This window comes from Oryctolagus cuniculus, chromosome 5 (assembly GCF_964237555.1).
Source record: "Oryctolagus cuniculus chromosome 5, mOryCun1.1, whole genome shotgun sequence".
Lineage (NCBI taxonomy): Eukaryota > Metazoa > Chordata > Mammalia > Lagomorpha > Leporidae > Oryctolagus > Oryctolagus cuniculus.
Window position 1 is genome coordinate 141,266,555 of NC_091436.1, and position 22,165 is coordinate 141,288,719.

A 22,165-nucleotide genomic window follows, 5' to 3' on the forward strand; every position below is an offset into this window, starting at 1 on the left:
TCAGTCTGGAGATTCCTCAGAAACCTGAAGATAACCCTACCATTCAACCCAGCCATCCCACTCCTTGGAATTTACCCATAGGAAATTAAATTGGCAAACAAACAAGCTGTCTGCTCATTAATGTTTATTGTAGCTCAATTCACAATAGCTAAGACCTGGGACCAACCCAAATGGACATCAACAGTAGACTGGATAAAGAAATTATGCCTGTAATACTCTCATGGGCTTTTCAGCCAGATCCACGTGCCTTAAGGGCTGATTCTGAGGACAGAGTGCTGTTTAGGATATCTGCCATTCTGTGGGTCTGCTGTGTATCTCGCTTCCCATGTTGGATCGTTCTCTCCCTTTTTTATTCTATCAGCTAGTATTTGCAGACACTAGTCTTGTTTATGTGCTCCCTTTGTCTCTTAATCCTATCATTATGATCAATTGTGAGCAGAAATTGATCACCGGGACTAGTGAGATGGCATTGGTACATGCCACCTTGATGGGATTGAATTGGAAACTCCTGGTATGTTTCTAACTCTACCGTTTGAGGTAAGTCAGCTTGAGCATGTCCCGGACTGCACATCTATTCCCTCTCTTACTCCCACTCTTGTATTTAACAGCAATCACTTTTCAGTTAAGTTTCAACACTTGAGAATACCTGTGTATTGATTACAGTATTCAACCAAAAGCATTAAGTAGAACAAACAAAAAACTACTAAGAGGGATAACATATTAAGCTGCTCATCAACAGTCAGGGCAAGGGTTGATCAAGTCACCATTTCTCCTAGTGTTCATTTCACTTTAACAGGATTCCTTTTTGGTGCTCAGTTAGTTGTCACCTATCAGGGAGAACAAGTGGTATTTGTCCATTTGGGATTGGCTTATTTCACTCAGCATAATGTTTTCCAAATACCTAACAGGGATCACTTTTCAGTTAAAATTTAAATACCTAAGAATAATTGTGTGTTAATTACAGAGTTCAACCAATGGTACCAGAACAAAAAAATACTAAAATGGATAAAGTATTACTTTGTACATCAAGCGTCAGGACAAGATCTGATCAGGTCACCGTTTCTCATAGTGTCCATTTCACTTCAAGAAGTTTCGCCTTTGGTGCTCAGTTAGTTGTCGCTGATCAGGGAGAACATAGGATATTTGTCCCTTTGGGACTGGCTTAATTCACTCAACATGATGTTTTCCAAATTCCTCCATCTTGTTGCAAATGACTGGGTTTCATTGGTTTGGACTGCTGTATAGTATTCGATGGAGTACATATCCCATAATTTCTTTATCCAGTCTACTGTTGATGTCCATTTGGGTTGGTCCCAGGTCTTAGCTTTTGTGAATTGAGCTGCAATAAGCATTAAGGTGCAGACAGCTTGTTTGTTTGCCAATTTAATTTCCTTTGGGTAAATTCCAAGGAGTGGGATGGCTGGGTTGAATGGTAGGGTTATCTTCAGGTTTCTGAGGAATCTCCAGTCTGACTTCCATAGTGGCTTGGCCAGTTTGCATTCCCACCAACAGTGGGTTAGTGTCCCTTTTTCACCACATCCTCACCAGCATCTGGTGTTGGTAGTTTTCTGCATGTGAGCCAATCTAACCGGGGTGAGGTGAAACCTCATTGTGGTTTTGATTTGCATTTCCCTGATTGCTAGTGATCTTGAACATTTTTTCATGTGTCTGTTGGCCATTTGGATTTCCTCTTTTGAAAAATGTCTATTGAGGTCCTTGGCCCATCTCTTATGTGGGTTGTTTGTTTTGATGTTGTGGAGTTTCTTGATATCATTGTAGATTCTGGTTATCAACCCTTTATCTGTTGCATAGTTTGCAAATATTTTTTCCCATTCTGTCGGTTGCCTCTTCACTCTCCTGACTGTTTTTTTTGCAGTACAGAAACTTCTCAATTTGATGCAATCCCAAATGTTAATTATAGCTTTGACTGCCTGTGCTTCTGGGGTATTTTCCAAGAAGTCTTTGCCGGTACCTATATCTTGCAGGGTTTTTCCAATGCTCTCTAGTAATTTGATGGTGTTGCGTTGTAGATTGTGTTGAATGATTGACCATAGTTTCTTATTTCTTTACCTGAAACATAATTTTTATTGGAAATTCGGCATTTATAATACTACAAATGGGAATTATGGATATAGATTCTCCCTGGGTTTGTTCTTACATATTTTTGTAGTTGACAAACTTGTAGTACATTGTCATTATCTAAAGTCACAGTACTGTGTTTACCCTCATCTGAACCCACTCATTCAACCATTGTTTTCTCAAGGGAAATACATTTCCTGAAGTGAAAACATTTTCTCAAATAATACTGTTACATGAATATGCAAATCAATTTACTTCAAAATAGCAAAAATGTTGAAACAATATAACTATCAACAGGTTTAATGGAAAAACTATACTATATGCAAAAGGGATATTACTATTAAAGAAAAGGAAAAGGTCTGTTCACTTTTACCTGCTGTTTGATATAATTGAGTTTGTTTTCAAATTGACATACTCTGGATTATATATGTATTTGAAAAAGCATGAATATTTTCTACATATTTGGCTATTGTATGAAGTGTGTATGTGGGGAGAAGATTATTTTATCTCCTTATTATAAAGACATTAAATAGTTTTATTGTTTGATAGTTTAATTGGAAAGATCACACTTTTACATAGCTGTATACCTTATGCCAATTTGTTTCACACGTTTGCTCTGGATACTTAAAGAGGTGTCAAGGGAGCCATGGATGCTGGTGGCATGAGTAAACCTGTGAGAGGTTTACAGATGAGGAACAGGAAAACCTTATGTGAGACATTCTTTTTTAAAAAAAAATATTTAATTTATTTATTTAACAGGTGGAGTTACAGACAGTGAGAGAGACAGACAGAGAGAAAGGTCTTCTTTCCTCGGTTAACTCCCTAAATGGCTGCAACAGCTGGAGCTGTGCTGATCCGAAGCCAGGAGCCAGGTGCTTCTTCCAGGTCTCCCATGTGGATGCAGGGGCTCAATAACTTAGGCCATCTTCCACTGCTGTCCCAGGCCACAGAAGAGAGCTGGACTGGAAGACAAATAACCGGGACTAGAACTGGCGCCCATATGGGATGCCGGCCCCATGGAGGATTAACCTAGTGAGCTATGGCGCCAGCCCAAGACATTCTTAAATGTAATAAGTTATTAACAGAAATCCCATTAAAATTTCCCAGAATCATTTATTCTTATTTGTCATCACTAATTGTATCCTACTTAAAATTGGTTTCCAGTATTTTGGGGAAGTGAATCAGTTCATTGTAAAATATATCTATTAATAGAGATTTCCAAGCTGAGTTCAGTAGGTAACTAATTATGCCCAAGAAGCATTTCCATAGAGAACCCTGTCCCAGGGAACTTTCTTTGGTAATTCATCTGGGATAAGAATAAATGGTCTGTTTGAAAACAATGCTCAAGAGATCTCTGAAATATAATACAAATAACACATACACAGGGTTCCTTGATATTTTCTACTATTGTCTTCGTATGCTTTTTTCTTGTTGACGTTTTTGTATCAACAGAAAAAAGGTTTCAAAGCTAGTTCCTACATCCCTTCCTTCATAATTCCTTTCAGTTAAAAGATGTTTATTAAAATAAGGTGAGTAAAAAGACATTTGTTTTTAAATCAGGCATTCTTAGGTAAGGTTGGAATATGTGTAGTTCATACTGGTTAATATATTCATGGAAGGCAGATATCATCATATTTTGTAGAAACTCTTCTAAACTTTGGAAATATCTAATTAAATGGCTCAAAAACTACTAGATTTTCCTGTTATTCAAGTCTTCTCCTTGTTTCTCACAAAAATAAACTTCAAAATAATATAAATTTCAATAAATATTATATTTAGCAAGTACTGAATATCTGACTGAAATATGAAGCCTTTATTCTATCACATGAATTTTTAAAATTTATGGTCCAATTTTGATGGATTAATTTTTTTAACTTTTATTTAATGAATATAAATTTCCAAAGTACAGCTTATGGATTACAATGGCTTTTTCCCCCCATAACTTCCCTCCCACCTGCAACCCTCCCCTTTCCCTCTCCCTCCCCCCTTCCATTCACATCAAGATTCATTTTCAATTCTCTTTACATACAGAAGATCAATTTAGCATATAATAAGTAAAGCTTTCAACTGGTCGCACCCACAGAGAAACACAAAGTGAAAAATACTGTTTGAGTACTAGTTATAGCATTAAATCACAATGTTCAGCACATTAAGGACAGAGATCCTACATGAGGAGTAAGTGCACAGTGACAGCTGTAGTTGACTTAACAAATTGACACTCTTGTTTATGGCATCAGTAATAACCCTAGGCTCTTGTCATGAGTCACCAAGGCTATGGAAGCCTTTTGAGTTTGCCGACTCTGATCATATTTAGACAAGGTCGTAGTCAAAGTGGAAGTTTTTTTCTCTTTTTTCCTTTCTTTGTTTCATTTTTCAATTTTTGATCAACATGCAGTGTTTGTACATTTTTATGGAGTGCGATCTACTATCTCAGCAAATGCACTCAGTATAAACCAATCAAATGACACAACTAGATTTCCCATTTCCTTATCTTTTCTTTGTGCTTGGCACCTATCAGCTCTTTTTCCCCAGTTACTCATGCAATATATAAGACATGATCATGAAGTCTTCCCATCCGACTGTGTTGTGGACACTGAAACTTGTAATCTGTGTGTGGTGTCCATTCTCTCTCTCTCCTTATTCTTCTCAACCTCTAGGAATTACTGTTCTAAGTTCAGAAAGACTGCTTCCTTAATCTCCATGTATGAGAGATAATATTCAGGGCATTGTTTGTTTTTTAAGATACTTAAATGTATATAAAATTTAAAGAGGCTAAAAATAAAAATACTGTGTGTGATAAAAATGAAGTGTAAATAGAATTCAAAGCAGCTAAAATGTGAGTGGACATACAAGGGTGATTTCAACAGGAGTAGAGTTTATTAAAGTAGCTTCATATAGTCAAGGACAAATAAAATCTTGTGTAACGAAATAAGAATGGGAAACCACTGGAAGTAGAAAATATAATATAAAAAAGATGGAATTCAAGAATTGGTACTTATAAAGTGGGAAAATGACATGGAAAATTAGAAATACAGCCATAGAATTGTAGTGATTAAATATACTTCAAGAATAAATCACAATGGTTAGCCACATCTTCTCTGGCATCGCTAAGGTAATATTTGGGGAAATGAAGGGGTTCTGGGGTAGTCATCATTCATAAATAAAACTATACTTAATAAAGTGAACAATGTAAACGCAATTTCACATAAAATAAATCTAATAAAATAGCTGGAAGCACACTGCAGTGAATATTATTATTTGAATCAGATATAATTAACTATGGAAGTATTTACATAGGATCAAATTTAAAATTTAGCTTTTAAAAAAATAGAAGGATGATCTGTGATAGGAAATATAAAAGGTGATTATAACTGTTAAATGAATAGATAATACATGTCTTACATTGCCATATTTAATAATATGCGTAAATTGAAATTTTTAGGATATTCATCTTAAAAATCAAATTAATTCATATGATGTTTTTCTAAAAAATATTTTATTTATGTATTTGATAGGTAGAGTTACAGAGAGAGGGAGAGATAGAGAGAGAGGTCTTCCATCTGCTGGTTCACTCCCCGAATGGCCTCAATGGTCAGAGCTGAGCTGACCTGAAGCCAGGAACCAGAAAGTTCTTTTGGGTCTCCCACATGGGTCCAGGGGCCTAAGATTTTGGGACCTCTTCCACTGCTTTTACAGGCCATTAGCAAAAAGTTGGATTGGAAGAGGACCAGCTGGGATACAAACTGGCACCCATCTGGGATGCAGGTGTCAATGGTGGAAGCCTGGCCTACTATGCCAGAGTGTCAGCTCATAGCATGTTTCTAATATGCCACGTAAACACAGAATTATACCTAGAGAATAAATTGTCAAGGTATTTTCCTAAATTTGATGTGTTCAAATAACATCTTGAATATAACACAGGTCAAAAAATGTGTAGGAACTCACAATTATTCAGGAAACATGCCTAGCATACAAATACTTTCTTCTTAATCTTGGAACTCTGAATTCATAGCTTCAATATCTCTTTTAAGGCAGTGACAGCTTTTGATCATTATACTATCCATGAATATTAGCAGAAAGTAAAAATTGTCATTGGCATAGGATTTTGAAGTTGTTATTAATGACTTAATGGATCTAAAAATTCGTTGGAAAGTTTGTCACACAAGGGTCATGAAGGATTTTTGCAGTTATTATAATTTTGTTATAATTACTGCATATTCTGAACTAGGATAGTTTATAAGAAGGGCATGACACAACTTAACTGAGTAGCTTTGTGTTACATCTCAAAGGATGGTTTTGAGAATTTGATAAAATAGAAAATGTGGAAAATAAACATTATAAACCCATGAAGGCAATCTATTATCATTTAACTACTAATTGATTGGCAGAGTAATCCAGAATTGTATCACTGGGATGCTACCTTAACTTTTTTTGTGAATATCACTCATTTTATAGATGATACCACGGATTGAAAAATATATATACAAAAATAAACTGTCTCAAAATGCTGCTGTACTCAAGTAGTGGACTTTGTTGTTTCAGTGTGCTTTTTATACTGTAAAATAAAGGCGTATAAATTGCAAATGTAAAATATTTTCTGGTTGAGTATCTCTGGGCCTGAATTGTGGTATCAATTTCTCCTCCAACAGCTATTTCCTAGAATTGAAAATATGAAGGCTCTTCAAAATGTTTGGGAACAGGGTTCATTGTGAAAAGATTATGCATGGATTTTAAAATTTTTAAACCAAAATAAACTTATCTTAATTTTATTTTCACATATACTATTTGAAATATCCTTGAATACAATCAATGGGTTGCTTTTAAATATGCAAACTCTTACATTAATGAAGGATAATGAGCTCACTCAATGATGAAAAATTCATATAATACCTTTACAACAAATTTAAATCAAATGATCAAATGCTCAAAGTTTGAACTACATATCTATGTGAAAGAAAACACATAAATGCACAAACAAATTTGTGAACATAGAGGAAACTTTGTCACTCTAGCTTGACTGAATTTATGTGAGCAGTGATCCACTGATAACTGTCAAATCTTGAGGCAATTGGTATTTATAGTATTCAAAATTGTTTCTCAATTGCAAATAGCTAAATGAATTTGTTTAAATACAAAATTTTCTCACTTTCTATGGAGATGATATGATTATTACACTCAATATTTGGGGCTGGACAAGGCCAGTCTCCTTTTTCTTCTGCTATTACTAGCATTTCAATAATTCCTTGCATCAGTGTTTCTGAAAATAAACCATCTAATTTTAGGTGCTCATCCCACATCGACTATGTCAGACACCTGGAGGTACAAATCAATAAATCCATATTAACAACCTGCTCATGTGATCTTTATGCCAAAGTTTGACAGCCATTGTTTTTGGAGTTTCCTAAATAGAATTACTTCTTCTTTTCTGTTAATCATAACCAGAACACAAGAACATAGGAGGAAATTCATACATATAAACAGAAAGGCTTCCAGTTCCAGAGTCATTTGATTACTTATTATAGTTGCTTTTTAGTTTCATGAAAGGATATTATTAGGTCATCTTATGCCAGATCCTTTATTTTATTTGCCCTACAAATTACCGCATCTCATCTTGGATGAGTGAATAGTCAGTGCATAATTATGTTCTATCACTCATCACAAATTTCTGCCTTTGTTCCACTTCCCTACTTAGTGAGACAGATTGAGGATAATGGCGCCAATTAATGAAAGCCACCCTGAAGAGTTCATTCTTCTTGGCTTTGCTGACCGACCTTGGATGGAGCTGTCTCTTTTCATTGTTCTTCTCATAATGTACCCCATGGCCTTGGTTGGAAACATCACCATCATTCTTGTGTACAAGTTAGACCCCTGTCTTCACAGTCCCATGTATTTCTTCCTCACCAACCTCTCCTTTTTGGACATATGTTACACCACCAGCATTGTCCCTCAGATGCTCTTTAACTTGGGAAGCTCTAAGAAGACCATCAGCTACATGGGATGTGCACTTCAGCTTTATTTCTTCCACATAATGGGGGGCACAGAATGTCTGCTCTTAGCACTTATGTCCTTTGATCGTTATGTGGCCATTGGCAAACCTCTGCACTACACCCTCATCATGAATCAGCGCACATGCATCCTGTTGGTATCTACTGTGTGGCTCAGTGGAATTACCTATGCTGTCTCAGAAGCCACCGTTACACTACAGTTGCCTCTCTGTGGTCTCAATAAACTGGATCATTTGGTGTGTGAGATTCCAGTTCTGATAAAGACAGCCTGTGGTGAAAAAGAAGCCAATGAGTTCACACTCTCTGTGGTGTGCATTTTCATGTTAGCTGTTCCTCTATGCTTAATTCTTGCTTCCTATGCTAGTATTGGACATGCTGTATATAAGATTAAAACTTCTGAGGGAAGAAAAAAGGCCTTTGGGACATGTTCCTCTCATCTCATTATAGCTTTCTTATTTTATGGTCCAGCCATTAGCATGTACCTTCAGCCCCCCTCCACCATCTCAAGGGACCAGCCCAAGTTCATGGCTCTCTTCTATGGAGTTGTGACTCCCACATTCAACCCCTTCATATATACCCTTAGAAATAAGGATGTAAAGGGAGCATTGGGAAATGTGGTGAGGAACATTTTCAGTTCCAAGAGTTAGTAGATATCAAGTAAAATTATATATAACAACTAGAGTGGGTTTACATGGGTTTTTTTCTCATAATTAACTCTTGTCTCATAATCAAATCTCATGGCACATGCTCTTGAAAATATACCACACTTCTTGTATTGTTTATAATATTGTTTGATAAGGATTATACTCAAATAATATTCACCAGTGTAAGCACTGTGTTTTTGAAAATACATTTACATAATTTTATTCTGATTGGTACATAGCAAAATAATACTTAAAGCAGTAAAACATATTAATAATATAAATTGACTACTTTAAGCTAATCATAAAAATGGCATGATATCAATTCAACAACGGACTTTCTGTCATGTTGTCTGAGAAACGTTTCATCATTCTCTGTGACTTTTCCCAAGTCTACATGGGCAGCCTGACTACATAGAATATTCAGTGTGAAGCAGTCTATGTGTTAGAAGAAATAAGAATCTCATAGGCTTATCTACCTGTATTTATGCAGATGCTCTTGCTTCTTAAAATACCATTGTAGATATGGGTGTTTGTCATCCCACATCAGGATGCCTGACTACAATACTCAGCTCTGCTTTCAATGCTAGCTTCTTATTCAACACCTGAGAGACAGCAGGTGATGGCTCGAGTACTGACACCCACGTGAGACACCCAAAATTAGTTCTAGTCTCCTGATTTGGCCCGATCTAGTTCCGGTTCCAGCATTTGAAGGGTGAACCAGCAGATGGAAGATCTCTCCTTGTCTATTTCTGTCTTTTAAATAAGTGTATAAAATTATTTTAAAAAATCATTGTAATTTTTATTTAAATAAGTATAGGATGATTTTTGTATTTTAAAGAATTTATCACCAAATATTGAAATGAGAAGAATAATGAAGAAATAAGACAGATAAGTTTCTTAGCTTTCATTTTAAATGCTGTCAATTTAATTCTTCTGAGTTAGTGAAAGAACAGGAAAATAATTTAATAAGGAACCACAACCTAGAGACAATTTTATGCCTAAACAGGAACATCCAGGAATGCCTTTTGTAACTGTGCAAGAAATGATATGAGAAAGAAATAATTTTTACTTTTGGAATAAAAAGGAATTTGATTATATCAACAAACTATGGAAAAAAGTGTCAGTGTAAGGAATAGTGAGAGCTGTGATATAGGATTTTACAGAGGGAAAAATCCACGTTCCCCTCTGATTTTGAGTCTGACTGGGAGGGATGACAGGGGGTTGGGCACCCATGTAGGACTGTGAGGTTGCCCCCATCCTCCCAACCTTTCACAGGTTCCAGGGCTCAAACTGCCATGGTTGAGCACCCACAGGCAGCTGACTCTGGGAAAGTCTCTGCTCTCTCCATGGACTGGACAGGCTAACAGGGCAGAGTGGATCCTCTACACCCTGTGCCTATGGGATCCTTGCACCTTGTGACTGTGAGAAATTTATGAATGCACAATAGGAAGCAGGGTGTAGCTGTGACTCTGGGAAATCACTGTGTCTGGAATCAGAGGCTCAGAGATCCCGGATTGCCTGGGATGGGTTGCTGCTGAGAGATCTGTGCTCACACTGAGGACTGCACAGATCCTTTGTGGCAGTGCAGGTGAGTGTTGCACCCACTGTGGGATAATCTCTGGGCACTGATCATCTTGGAATTGAGGAGATGAGGGTGTGAATACAACAGCAGCGATGATCATACTCTCTCCACTGCTGACAATAGAGATCTATACCCAACTTGAGTATCACTCTTGATACTCATCCACCCTGGAGCACTGACCAGAGCTCCCTGGCTGCAGCCAGAACACACTTCTGGGTATTCACTGAAAGAGCAGATACTCTGCCAAACTACAGAGGCATAGTTCAAAGAAAAATCTATCAGAGGAGAAAACCAACAAATACTTCCCTAAATGTCTAAAAATTGCAGAAATTCAAAAAACAAGAATAAGGAAGACAATATGACTCTCACAAAGGAAAACAATAACACTTCAATATTAGAATGTGAAGACAAAGAGGTTGATGAAATATCTAAAAAGGAATTCAAAAGAATGATTATAGGGTTACTCAGAAGCAATGAGAAGCAAATTCATGAGTTACAAAAATTTCTAAGTGACATGGAGGATAAATTTTCCAATGACATTAGATTTAAACAAAGAAATCAATATTGAATATTAGAAATGAATAATATGTCATATAAATAAGTCAAATATTTCAGATAATATGTCAAATAAAAAATATAGTGGGTAACCTTAACAAAGACTTGGTAAGGCAGAAGAATGAATATCCGAGCTAGAAGACAAATCTTCAGAAATGTCTCAGTCAAACCAAAAAAAAAAAAAAAAAGAAATTAGAAACATTGAAAACAATGTTCAAGATTTATGGGATATTATCACACTACCCAACATATGGGTCTTAGGAGTTCCTGAAGCTGTGGAAATAGAATAAATTAGAAGGCCTATTCAGTGAAATAATTACAGAAAGTTTCTGTAATTTGGAGAATGAGAGGGAAGTACATGAAAGAAAGTACAGAAGGCACATAGAATTCCTAGCTAAATATTCCAAATAATGAATTTTTAAATATTTTCCAGAGACAAATGGTAAAAGTTGTATATGTAATGGGAGTATATAGTAATGTTCCCCTAACCAAGTAGATATCATAATTGAAGATATATGTATGCATATATATGAAGACTCACAAATGATGAAAAGCTGTAATAGTGTATAATACTCATTTTAGTTTCAATCTTACTTAATCTTTCAACAAACCTTCAAGGTGCATATTATCTACATTTGATAGGTAAGATTAAACTGTCTCATTTATTTCTGAGCCTGCCTTCTTTATGTGAAATTGGAATTTCAGTCTTTGTGTTATCAAAAATCCAAGCATTCACCTTATAGCAAGATATCTGTGAAGAGGATAGAAATGCAAGACTATACATTCAAGCGATGAATAATGTGATAAATTTACATGAGGCAGTATGTAAAACTGAAAGCCAGATATATCTTGAACCAACAACTTAGAACCAAATGTGATGTTAAAGAATGTGTATCTCTGTAAGTGATAAGGTCTGGTAGGGTTTTAAATTCTAAAATTATGTAAGATCTTTAAGACTAAATTTCACCAATTAAAATAATGTTTGGAGTAGGAAAACTATAGAAATTGATACATTAAGCATATTGCAACTATTCATAAAATATAAACAGGTATTTAAGTAAGATAAGAGTTCACAATTGATCATAATGAAAGGACTAAGAGTCAAAGGGAGCACATAAACAAGTCTAGTACCTGCTAACACTAACCGATAGAATAAATAAAGGGGAGAGTGATCCAACATGGGAAGTGAGACACTCAGCAGACTCATAGAATGGCAGATGTCCTAAACAGCAGTCTGGCCTCAGAATCAGCCCTAAAGGCATTCGTATCTGGCTGAAAAGCCCATGAGAGTATTTCAGGCATGGAAAGCCAAGACACTCTGGCAAAAGATCTCTGTGAGTGAGATCCCAGTGGAAAGAACAGGTCTTTTTATTTATTTATTTATTTATTTTTTTGATAGGCAGAGTGGACAGTGAGAGAGAGAGACAGAGAGAGAAAGGTCTTCCTTTGCCGTTGGTTCACCCTCCAATGGCCGCCGCTGCAGCCGGCGCACCGCGCTGATCCGATGGCAGGAGCCAGGATCCAGGTGCTTTTCCTGGTCTCCCATGGGGTGCAGGGCCCAAGCACCTGGGCCATCCTCCACTGCACTCCCTGGCCATAGCAGAGAGCTGGCCTGGAAGAGGGGCAATCGGGACAGAATCCGGCGCCCCGACCGGGACTAGAACCCGGTGTGCCGGCACCGCAAGGCGGAGGATTAGCCTATTGAGCCATGGCGCCGGCTGAAAGAACAGGTCTTCAAAGAAGGAGGTACCTTTCTCTGAAGGGAGGAGAGAACCTCCACTTTGACTATGACCTTGTCTAAACAAGATAAGAATCGGAGAACTCAGAGGGCTTCCATAGCCTTGGAAACTCATGACTGGAGCATAGGGAGACTACTGATGCCATAGACAGGAGTGTCAATTGGTAAAGTCAACAACAGGAGTCACTGTGCACTTACTCCTCATGTAGGATCTCTGTCCTTAATGTGCTGTGTATTGAGATTTAATGCTATAACGAGTACTCAAACAATATATTTCACTTTGTGTTTATATGGGGGTGCAAACTGTTGAAATCTTTACTTAATGTATACTAAACTGATCCTCTGTAAAAAAAAAGAAATTATCAACTCCCAACTTGACTCTCACTGGGATTAAACATGACAATAGGTCTGATCTGATTTCATCATCATTTAAAAAAAAATCATCTATTATTTTTCACTTTATGTTTCTGTGTGGGAGCAAACTGTTGAAATCCTTACTTAATGTATACTAAGCTGATCTTCTGTATATTAAGATAATCGAAAATGAATCTTGATGTGAATGGAAAGGGAGAGGGAGTGGGAAAGGGGAGGGTAGTGGGTGGGAGGGACAGTATGTGGGGGAAGCCATTGTAATCCATAAATCGTACTTTGGAAATTTATATTCATTAAATAAAAGTTAAAAAAAAAAGAATGTCAAAAATGGAAAAGATAGAAAATGTGTGAGAGTTTGATATAAGAGACTGACTTAATTGATTTTATTAAATGTAGACCCTCTGGGACAGAGATGAGCCACTGACAATGGCGACATTCAAGCCTACAAGACTGAATAGGAGGTAGAATTTTTGTGAAGAAGTTTAATAGGAGGAAAAGCAATTTTTAGAACAGAAGTTAGGAGGACTATAGAAAATATGAAGCAAAATTCCAAGAAAGATGGTTGGTGTTGTGAAGCAGCAGATAAACCCATTGCCTGTGACACTAGCATCCCCCAGGTGCCAATTCCCATCCTGGTTGCTCTGCTTCCCATTGTGGTTCCCTGATAATGTGCCTTGGAACGCAGTAGAAGATGGCCCAATTACTTAGACTCTTGCCACCCACTTGGGAGATCCAGATGGAGTTCCATCTGCTGGCTTTTGCCTCTCCCTGTCCTTGTTGTTGTAGCCGTTTGGAGAGTGAACCAGTAGATGGAAGATATCCTCCTCCCTCCCTTTTCCCATCCCCTCTAGATTTGCCTTTCAAACAAATAAACATTAAAAAAGAGTTCAAGGAAAATGTACTAATTGTATCCATAAAGGAAAAGACTTTGATTTAATATATTTTAGGATGACGGTTTTGTGCATACAACACTTTTATTTTAGCAAGACTTAACTCTGGGAAATGAAAAGTTACACAGCAGTACTTTCTGTACACACTTAGAAGCTTAAGAGTTTGTAATTCTCTTTCCTCAGAATTCATCAGTGACTTCATAGTACTTATGAGGAACACCTATAATTTTCAGATTTTAAGATCTTTACATATATTCATATTTATGTAAATATGTTGTAAATAGAGGAGACAGGACTATAGTTAGGAAAACAGATGGTAGAGCTCCCGTGTGTGGGCTGGTTCTCTGAAAAATTGCTGGGCACGCTTCTCAGAAACTAGACAGATGATAGCAAGGGTGCAAGCTGGCAAACTGCAAAATGCCACTAGCTGCAGAAGGTACCTGGCTCAATGCCAGGGACCCCTCTGTGGGAAAAGCAAGTTGCCTAGCAACAGCTAACTAGTCTGATAATTGGCGGTTATCTTACTGTCAAGATTGACATCTTGGGGGCCAACACTGGTGCAGTAGGTTAATCCTGTGCCTGCGGTGCCAGTATCCCATATGGGCTCCAGCTGGAGTCCCGGCTGCTCTACTTCCAATCCAGCTCTCTGCTGTGGCCTGGGAAAGCAGTAGAAGATGGCCCATGTCCTTGGGCCCCTGAACCTGCATGGGAGACACAGAGGAAGTTCCTGGCTCCTGGCTTTGGATCGGCACAGCTCCAGCTGTTGGGGCCATTCGGGGAGTGAACCAACGGACAGAGACCTTTCTCTCTGTCTCTCCCTCTCACTTTCTGTGACTTTACCTCTCAAATAAATTAATAAAAATCTTTAAAAAAATGAAAAAAGGACTGACATCTTAGTCAGCCAATAGAAAGAAGATCTCATTTACTGGGATAGAATTATGCCCCAAAGCAAGCCAGATGGTTTTGTACCCTAGGAGCCCCTTCTGTGCCTTTTCCTTACCAATAAACCCACTTATGCTCCAGTGCTTCTGATCCACGTGCAACAGTCTTCCTAGACACGGGACAAGAACCCGACTGGGTACTGACACCGGAATTCCTGTGCCATTTCCTGTGTGATGATTGTGAGCAGAAGTGAAGGGCTAAATGTGCAGTAGGGAAGACTGAAGTGCTTGGAATAAAAACTGCTATAACATTTTTTTCCGAAATTTCTTCTCTTGCTATTACCCCATATCCCCCCATGAAGCAACTACTGCACCTTGGGAATCTTGCTTTTTCTACTGTGGGGAAAGCACCATCTCAGATTGCAAGTTCTTAACTACAGCAAATCCTTGAGTTGTCTCTGTTTAGATTCTATAGAAAGCATTCTGAAAGAGATAATACCAACTAATTAATGAATCTGATGGTAACAAGTGACTTATAGGTAAAAGAGCACATCTGATAGGTCACATTAATGAGGCTATTACTAAATAATTTTTATAGCTCCTATGTGTACTTAAATACCTTTGTTACTACATATTGGCGTGTGCTGTTATTAATAAATTAGTAAATTAGTGCGGCTAATTACAAGTAACACATTCCATCTGTACAAGTGCAATTCTTAGTATAAATATTATGTAAGTACAATATTATCATAAGGATTATATTTTTAAACTAACTGACAGAGATTTAGGTAATTTCCTTTTTGATTTGTGAGAAATTTTTAAGTAAATGATAGTATATAAAGTTCTTTCGCAAACATCTCACTTAAAACAAAGATTTAATGGATGTCAGAGAAAAGTTCCTCAAAAAAATATCTGTGAAAAATGTTGACATACGATCTATTGTCTAAGAAGCTGTCTTGAACATATTAGGTATGGCTATGAATTTACTATGAATTTAACATGCTTCTGCTAAATAATTAATTGTTATTAATTAAATATCTGGTGAAATTATTTGAAAATGAGCATATTAATGATGCTTTTTAGCAAATAATTTGCTCAAATATATATTTCAATCCAATGAGTTAGCCTAAATGAGTTATCATTATTACACACAAAACTTCTTGTGATTTTATTTTTCAATTATGCTAATCCACAATGTACATATTGATATAAATGATTTAGACTTTTATACCATCCCTTAGGGTCTCCATAAACTGTGAATATTAATTTTGAAGTACTAACACTGCTTTTCCATAGTCCTTCTGGCTATCATATTACGTGAACTGCTTGAATTATCAAATTATACCTTACTATGACTAACCTGAAAATTAGAATAGAAAATTCATCTTCTAATACTATAATGGAATCATGAATAAAATCAAGTTTAGATCATTGGACAAGTAGATATAAGTAAGCACAGAGATATACTAGACCAAATGAGGAAACTGAAATATCCAGTGATCCCAGTACATCTCTCCATCATCCCCAACGTTTTCATTCACTTAAGCCAAATACATGGTTACTTTCCCTGCTTCAATGATTATTCATTTATTTTTTTAAGATTTATTTATTTATTTGAAAGTGTTACATAGAGAGAAAAGGAGAGGCAGCTAGAGAAAAAAAAAAGAGACAGAGAGAGAGAGAGAAAGAGAGAGAGAGGTACTCCATCTGCTGGTTTATTCCCCAATTGGCTGCAACAGTCAGAGTTGCATCAATCCAAAGCCAGGAGCCAGGAGCTTCTTTCGGGTCTCCCACATGCGTGCAGTGGCCCAAGGATGTGGGTCACCTTCTACTACTTTCCTATGCCACAGAAGAGAGCTGGATCAGAAGTGGAGCAGCTTGGTCTCGAACCGTTGCCCATATGGAATGCTGGCGCTTCAGGCCAGGGCATTAACCTGTTGCGCCACAGTGCTGGCCCCATTCCCATGCTTTTCTTTAATGTCTTTCCTTTTTGTTCTGATATTCAATCCAGAATACTATGTATCTTTCAGTCCCCTCCATCTGTATTTCCTTGTTATTCACGACCATGACACTTTTGAGGGAATACTGGTCAGGTAATTAGCAGAATGCACCTTGGTTATGATTTGTTTTATGTATTCTCATTATTAACTTCAAAATTTAGGTTTTTTAGAGGTTTTTGGAGGCAAAGTTCTCTTATCTGATCATAGGAGGGAAGACACGATCTCTGCATAGCATTACTGATGGTGCTGATTTTAATCACTTGTTGAAGACAGTGTATGTACTTCATAAAGCTTAAACTTTCAAGCTTATCTTTCCATACTCTATTCTTTAAAATACATCCACTAGGTCTAGCCTATACTTAAGAAACGACAGTAGATAATTATCTTCCATCTTGTTCAGGGGGTATTAGTACAGCCACAGTGAAGAATACTTTCTCCTCCTCTATATCTTTATTTTTAATCATTTATTTATATCAGTGTATTGATTATTTATTTTGTGCATTGGCTTATACTCCAATGCTATTGTATTTATCTTGCTGCTCAAATTTTTCCAACTTGCTATTTTCCAGCTGGCTTGGTTATTGTATTCCTTGCACATGTCTACATTTTTTCTGTAATCCATTTGGTTTAGGAAATCTAAATTTCTGGTACTACTGCTCCTATTCTAGGATTATCTGGTATATTCTTTTATCATACTAAAAATCATATATTCTTCCAAATATCCTTTCATTGAAGAATAATATTACACACTAAAAGGTAAATACTACATATGAACATATGAATATTGCTGCTGGGGTACCATTGCTTCTGGGTCTTTCAGTAGAATTAAGTAAATAAAACATATATACAGACATACACACAGATAACATATACACATATATCTAAGTGTTTATGTAACTGTCCATCTCTGTGTACATGTATATGTATGTTTGTTCTCATGTATGTGTAAACTATCTTATCTAACACAACACAATAACACATGGTTCATTCTAGTCTTTCTCTTGCTTGTCTGTAATTTCCATTACCAACAGTGAGAAATGTTAGATCTCATGATCCAACATCTTTTAACACTTTTGTCCAACACTAGGGAACATGTAGATCTATGCCGCAAATCATTATACCCCCATGAGAAACAAAACGTTAACGCAGAATTATTTTTATCTTTAGCCTCCAATGAAATATACTTTTCTAAAGTTATTTAGGACAGCATTTTTCTAAAGATTTATTATTTATTTATTTATTTGAAAGTCAGAGTTACACAGAGATAACGAGAGGCAAAGAGAGAGAGAGAGAGATCTTCCATCCGTTGGTTCACTCACCAATTGACCACAATGGCTGGAGCTGATCCAAAGCCAGGAGCCAGGAACTTCTTCTGGGTCTCCAACGTGGTACAGGGGCCCAAGGACATGAACCATCTTCTACTGCTTTCTCAGGACATAGCAGAGAGCTGGATCAGAAGTGGAGCCGCTAGGACTTGAACCGGTAACCATATGGGATGCAGGCACTGCAGGCAGTGACTTTACTGGCTACGCCACAGTGCCAGCCCCTAGGATAGCATTTTTTTTTACTCCACTCTTTTCAATGTAGTTATGCTGTATAATTAATATATTCATAGATTCATTTTTCAGAGTCTGCGTTCCACCCTAGGATCTTTAGTATATTCATTGATGTTTTTCTTTGCTTATTTGCATACATTAATTTTTTATTGTTATGGGCATTTTTTTTGTGTTGATAAAATGCAAAGTCATGCAGCATGGGTATAGTAGGTATAGAATAATTCTATCATCCCAAAAGTTCTTCTGTGTGTATTCTTCGTCATCAACCAACCTCCTTTCCACCAACCCCTCACAACCAGATTCTTTTCCATTTGTATAGTTTTGTTTCTCCAGTAATATTAAGAATGGATGCATACAAAAGTCATTCTTTAGATGACTATTCACATTTTCTAGGAAGTTCATTTGAGAAACACCCATATTGTCAGAGATAGAAGGAGGCCATTTTTCCCATTAAAATAAAATATTCCATTGTGTGGGTATACCCCCAGCTTATCTTTCTCCTGTTGAAGGACATAGGTTGCTTACAATTAAGTATTTATCCATAGCCTACTACAAAATATCACACAGATATGCAGTGAACATAAATTTTGAATTCATTGTCACAGTAAGTCTATACTAAACTTTTTTTAACTTTTATTTTATGAATATAAATTTCCAAAGTACAGAATATGGATTACAATGGCTTCCCCCAGTAACGTCCCTCCAACCAGCAACCCTCCCCTTTCCCACTCCCTCTTCCCTTCCATTCACACCAAGATTCATTTTCGATTCTCTTAATATACAGAAGATCAGTTTAGCATACATTAAGTAAAGATTTCAACAGTTTGCTCCCACGCAGAAACATAAAGTGAAAAATACTGTTTGAGTACTAGTTATAGCATTAAATCTCAATGTACAGCACACTAAGGACAAAGATCTTACATGAGGAGTAAGTGCACAGTGACTCCTGTTGTTGACTTAACAAATTGACACTCTTATTTATGGCATCAGTAATCACCCTAGGCTCTTGTCATGAGTTGCCAAGGCTATGGAAGCCCCCTGAGTTCACTGACTCTGGTCATATTTGCACAAGGCCATGGTCAAAGTGGAAGTTCTCTCCTCCCTTCAGAGAAAGGTGCCTCCTGCTTTGATGACCTGTTCTTTCCGCTGGGATCTCACTTGCGGAGATCTTTCATTTAAGACATTTAAAAATTTATTTAAAAGATTTACATATATGGGGTAGAGTGTGATATTTCATTAAATGTATGCAATGCGTATTGATCAAATAAGCACAATTAAAATGTCCCTCTTCTTGTCATCACATTATTTATTTATTCATTTATTTTTTTATTGAATGCATTTTTACATAGATACAACTTTAGGAATATATTGGTTCTTTCCCCATGTTTCCACCCCACTCCCATCCCACCTCCCATTCCCTCTCGCATCTTCTTCTTCATTATGGATTATTTTTAGTATGACTTCATATAAAGAGGACTATCTCTATGCTAATCATATATTTCAACAATTTGCCCACATGCCCATACATAACATATAGCACGCAGTTTGGGGAGAAAATTTGCAGTGGATTCTCATATTGCAATTCAATAGAGACAGAGCTCCTACCTGGGGAGCAAGTGCACAATGACTACTGTTGTTTGTTTGTTTGTTTGTTTTTTTTTAACAATTAACACTCTTTTTTTATGACTCAGTATCATCCGAGGCTCTTGTTGTGGGCTGCTAGGGCTATGGAGGCCTTTTGTGACCATAGACTCCGTCGGTATTTGGACACAGCCATAAGCAAAGAGGATGTTCTCTCCCTTCGGAGAAGAGTGTCTTCTTTGATGACCCTTCCTTTCCTCTGAAGTCTCGCAGAGCTCCTCCTTGTGTGTGTGTGTGTGTGTGTGTGTGTGTGTGTGTGTGTGTTTTTTCCACAGAGTCTTGTCTTTCCATTCCTGAGATGCTCTTACAGGCCTTTCATCCCGACCAGGAAGCCTTATGGGTTGATTCTGAGGTCTGAGTATTGTTTACTGCGAAAGTCATTCTAGGACTCTGCTGTGTGGAGTGCTTCCCATGTTGATCCTTCCTTCCTTTTTTAATTCTATTATTTTTACCTGGGATTTGATGTTATTTATGTCGTCTCTTTTAAACTTAGACTGCTCTATCTGTTGCCTTTAACGTTTCAGTTGATCATTGTAACAGTGAAGATGGTGTTTATACCACTGATTCGTATGGGTTTGGAGCCCCATTGTCATTATGTTATGATTAGAGCCTTTGAATTCTGCTTTTATTTGCTCAGGAAATATATTATATATTATTGTGTAGTATAGTCATCCCAATGTCTTGTGCATTGCTAGAAACTTACATGAAAAACAGTGTGTAGTTTCCTTAAAAAACTAAAGATAGGACTGCCACATGATTCAGCAATAACACTACAAGGTATAAACCCAAAAGAAAATTAACCATTATATTAACGTGCATTTCCATGTTTATTAGCTAAAGTTTCCATCATCAGATGAATGGATAAAGAAACTATGGTATATATAAACACAAAGGAATACTATTCAACCACAGAAAGAATGAAATCTTGTGATCTATGGCAAATAGATAGAAATTGACAAAATTACATTAATTGAAATAAGCCATGCACAAAAATTAAAATATATTACATGTTCTCCCTTATATATGAAAAATTTAAAAAATTGACCTGAATGTAAGAGTCATTACCAGAGACTGGGAAGTGTAGTGGGGAGGGAAGTTAGAGGGAAGTTGCATAATGGGCACCAAATTATAATTATATAGAAGGAAGAATTTCCCAATATTACATACCTAAATCGTAAAAGTCTCAAAAATTACACTGAGATGCAAGTGATTCATGAATTGATATGATATTTACATTGAGTTATCACTTACTCTTTGTTTCACTACAGAACATTATTTCCAGTTTAAAGCAATATATTACATAGTCCATTTATTTCAGATGAGATGATTTATAATAATATAGGTAACAAAACTATTATCCTCATAAAAATACATTTCTTTATTGGAAAATATGTAAGTCGACTTTCATAATATGCTTAACCACAAATATTTAATTTCAAATCAAACTTTAATAAAAATGTAAACTAACATCTTTCACATAACAACATTTATCACAAAATTTTCAAATATATTTTTTTTGACAGGCAGAGTTAGACAGTGAGAGAGAAAGACAGAAAGAAAGGTCTTCCTTTTTTCTGTTTTTCACCCCCCAAGTGGCCGCCATGGCCAGTGCGTTGCGGCCAGTGCACCGCACTGATCCGAAGCCAAGGAGCCAAGTGCTTCCTCCTGGTCTCCCATGCGGGTACAGGGCCCAAGGACCTGGGCTATCCTCCACTGCCTTCCCAGGCCACAGCAGAGAGCTGGACAGGAAGAGGAGCAACCGGGACAGAATCCGGCACCCCAACTGGGACTAGAACCCGGGGTGCCAGCACCACAGGGGGAGGATTAGCCTAGTGAGCTGCAGCGCCGGCCTTCTATGTCCTTTTTATTACTTACTTTTGCTTGAACTAACTGGGATTCAAAAGGACTCAAAGGGCAGTGACCTCAACAATAAATGACCTTCCACCCTTTAAAGGTTCTACCAACTATCAGCGTTACCCAACCAAGAACCAAGCCTCAGGCACTTTAATCTTTTGGAAGCAAATTTAAACACCATGAAATCCATGCCATTACTCAAGAATGAATAGAGGTGTTGGAGAAAAAGATTTATGATATTTTGGGGCCAGTATTTCAGTGCAGCAGGTATGGCTGCCACCAGCAATGCAGGCTTCCCATATAGGTACTGGTTTGAGTTCCAGCTGCTTCACTTCTGCTCCCTGCTAATGTACTTGGGAAAGTAGCAG

General features: G+C 37.1%; 1 protein-coding gene across 1 annotated transcript; it reads left to right on the forward strand.

Annotated features, from left to right (window-relative positions):
- Positions 1 to 7,789: 7,789 nt before the first annotated feature.
- LOC100338322 (olfactory receptor 2B6-like) lies at positions 7,790 to 8,731 on the forward strand. The gene has a single exon (XM_002714363.2). The coding sequence runs from the start codon at positions 7,790 to 7,792 to the stop codon at positions 8,729 to 8,731; it is 942 nt and encodes a 313-aa protein (XP_002714409.2).
- Positions 8,732 to 22,165: the final 13,434 nt, after the last annotated feature.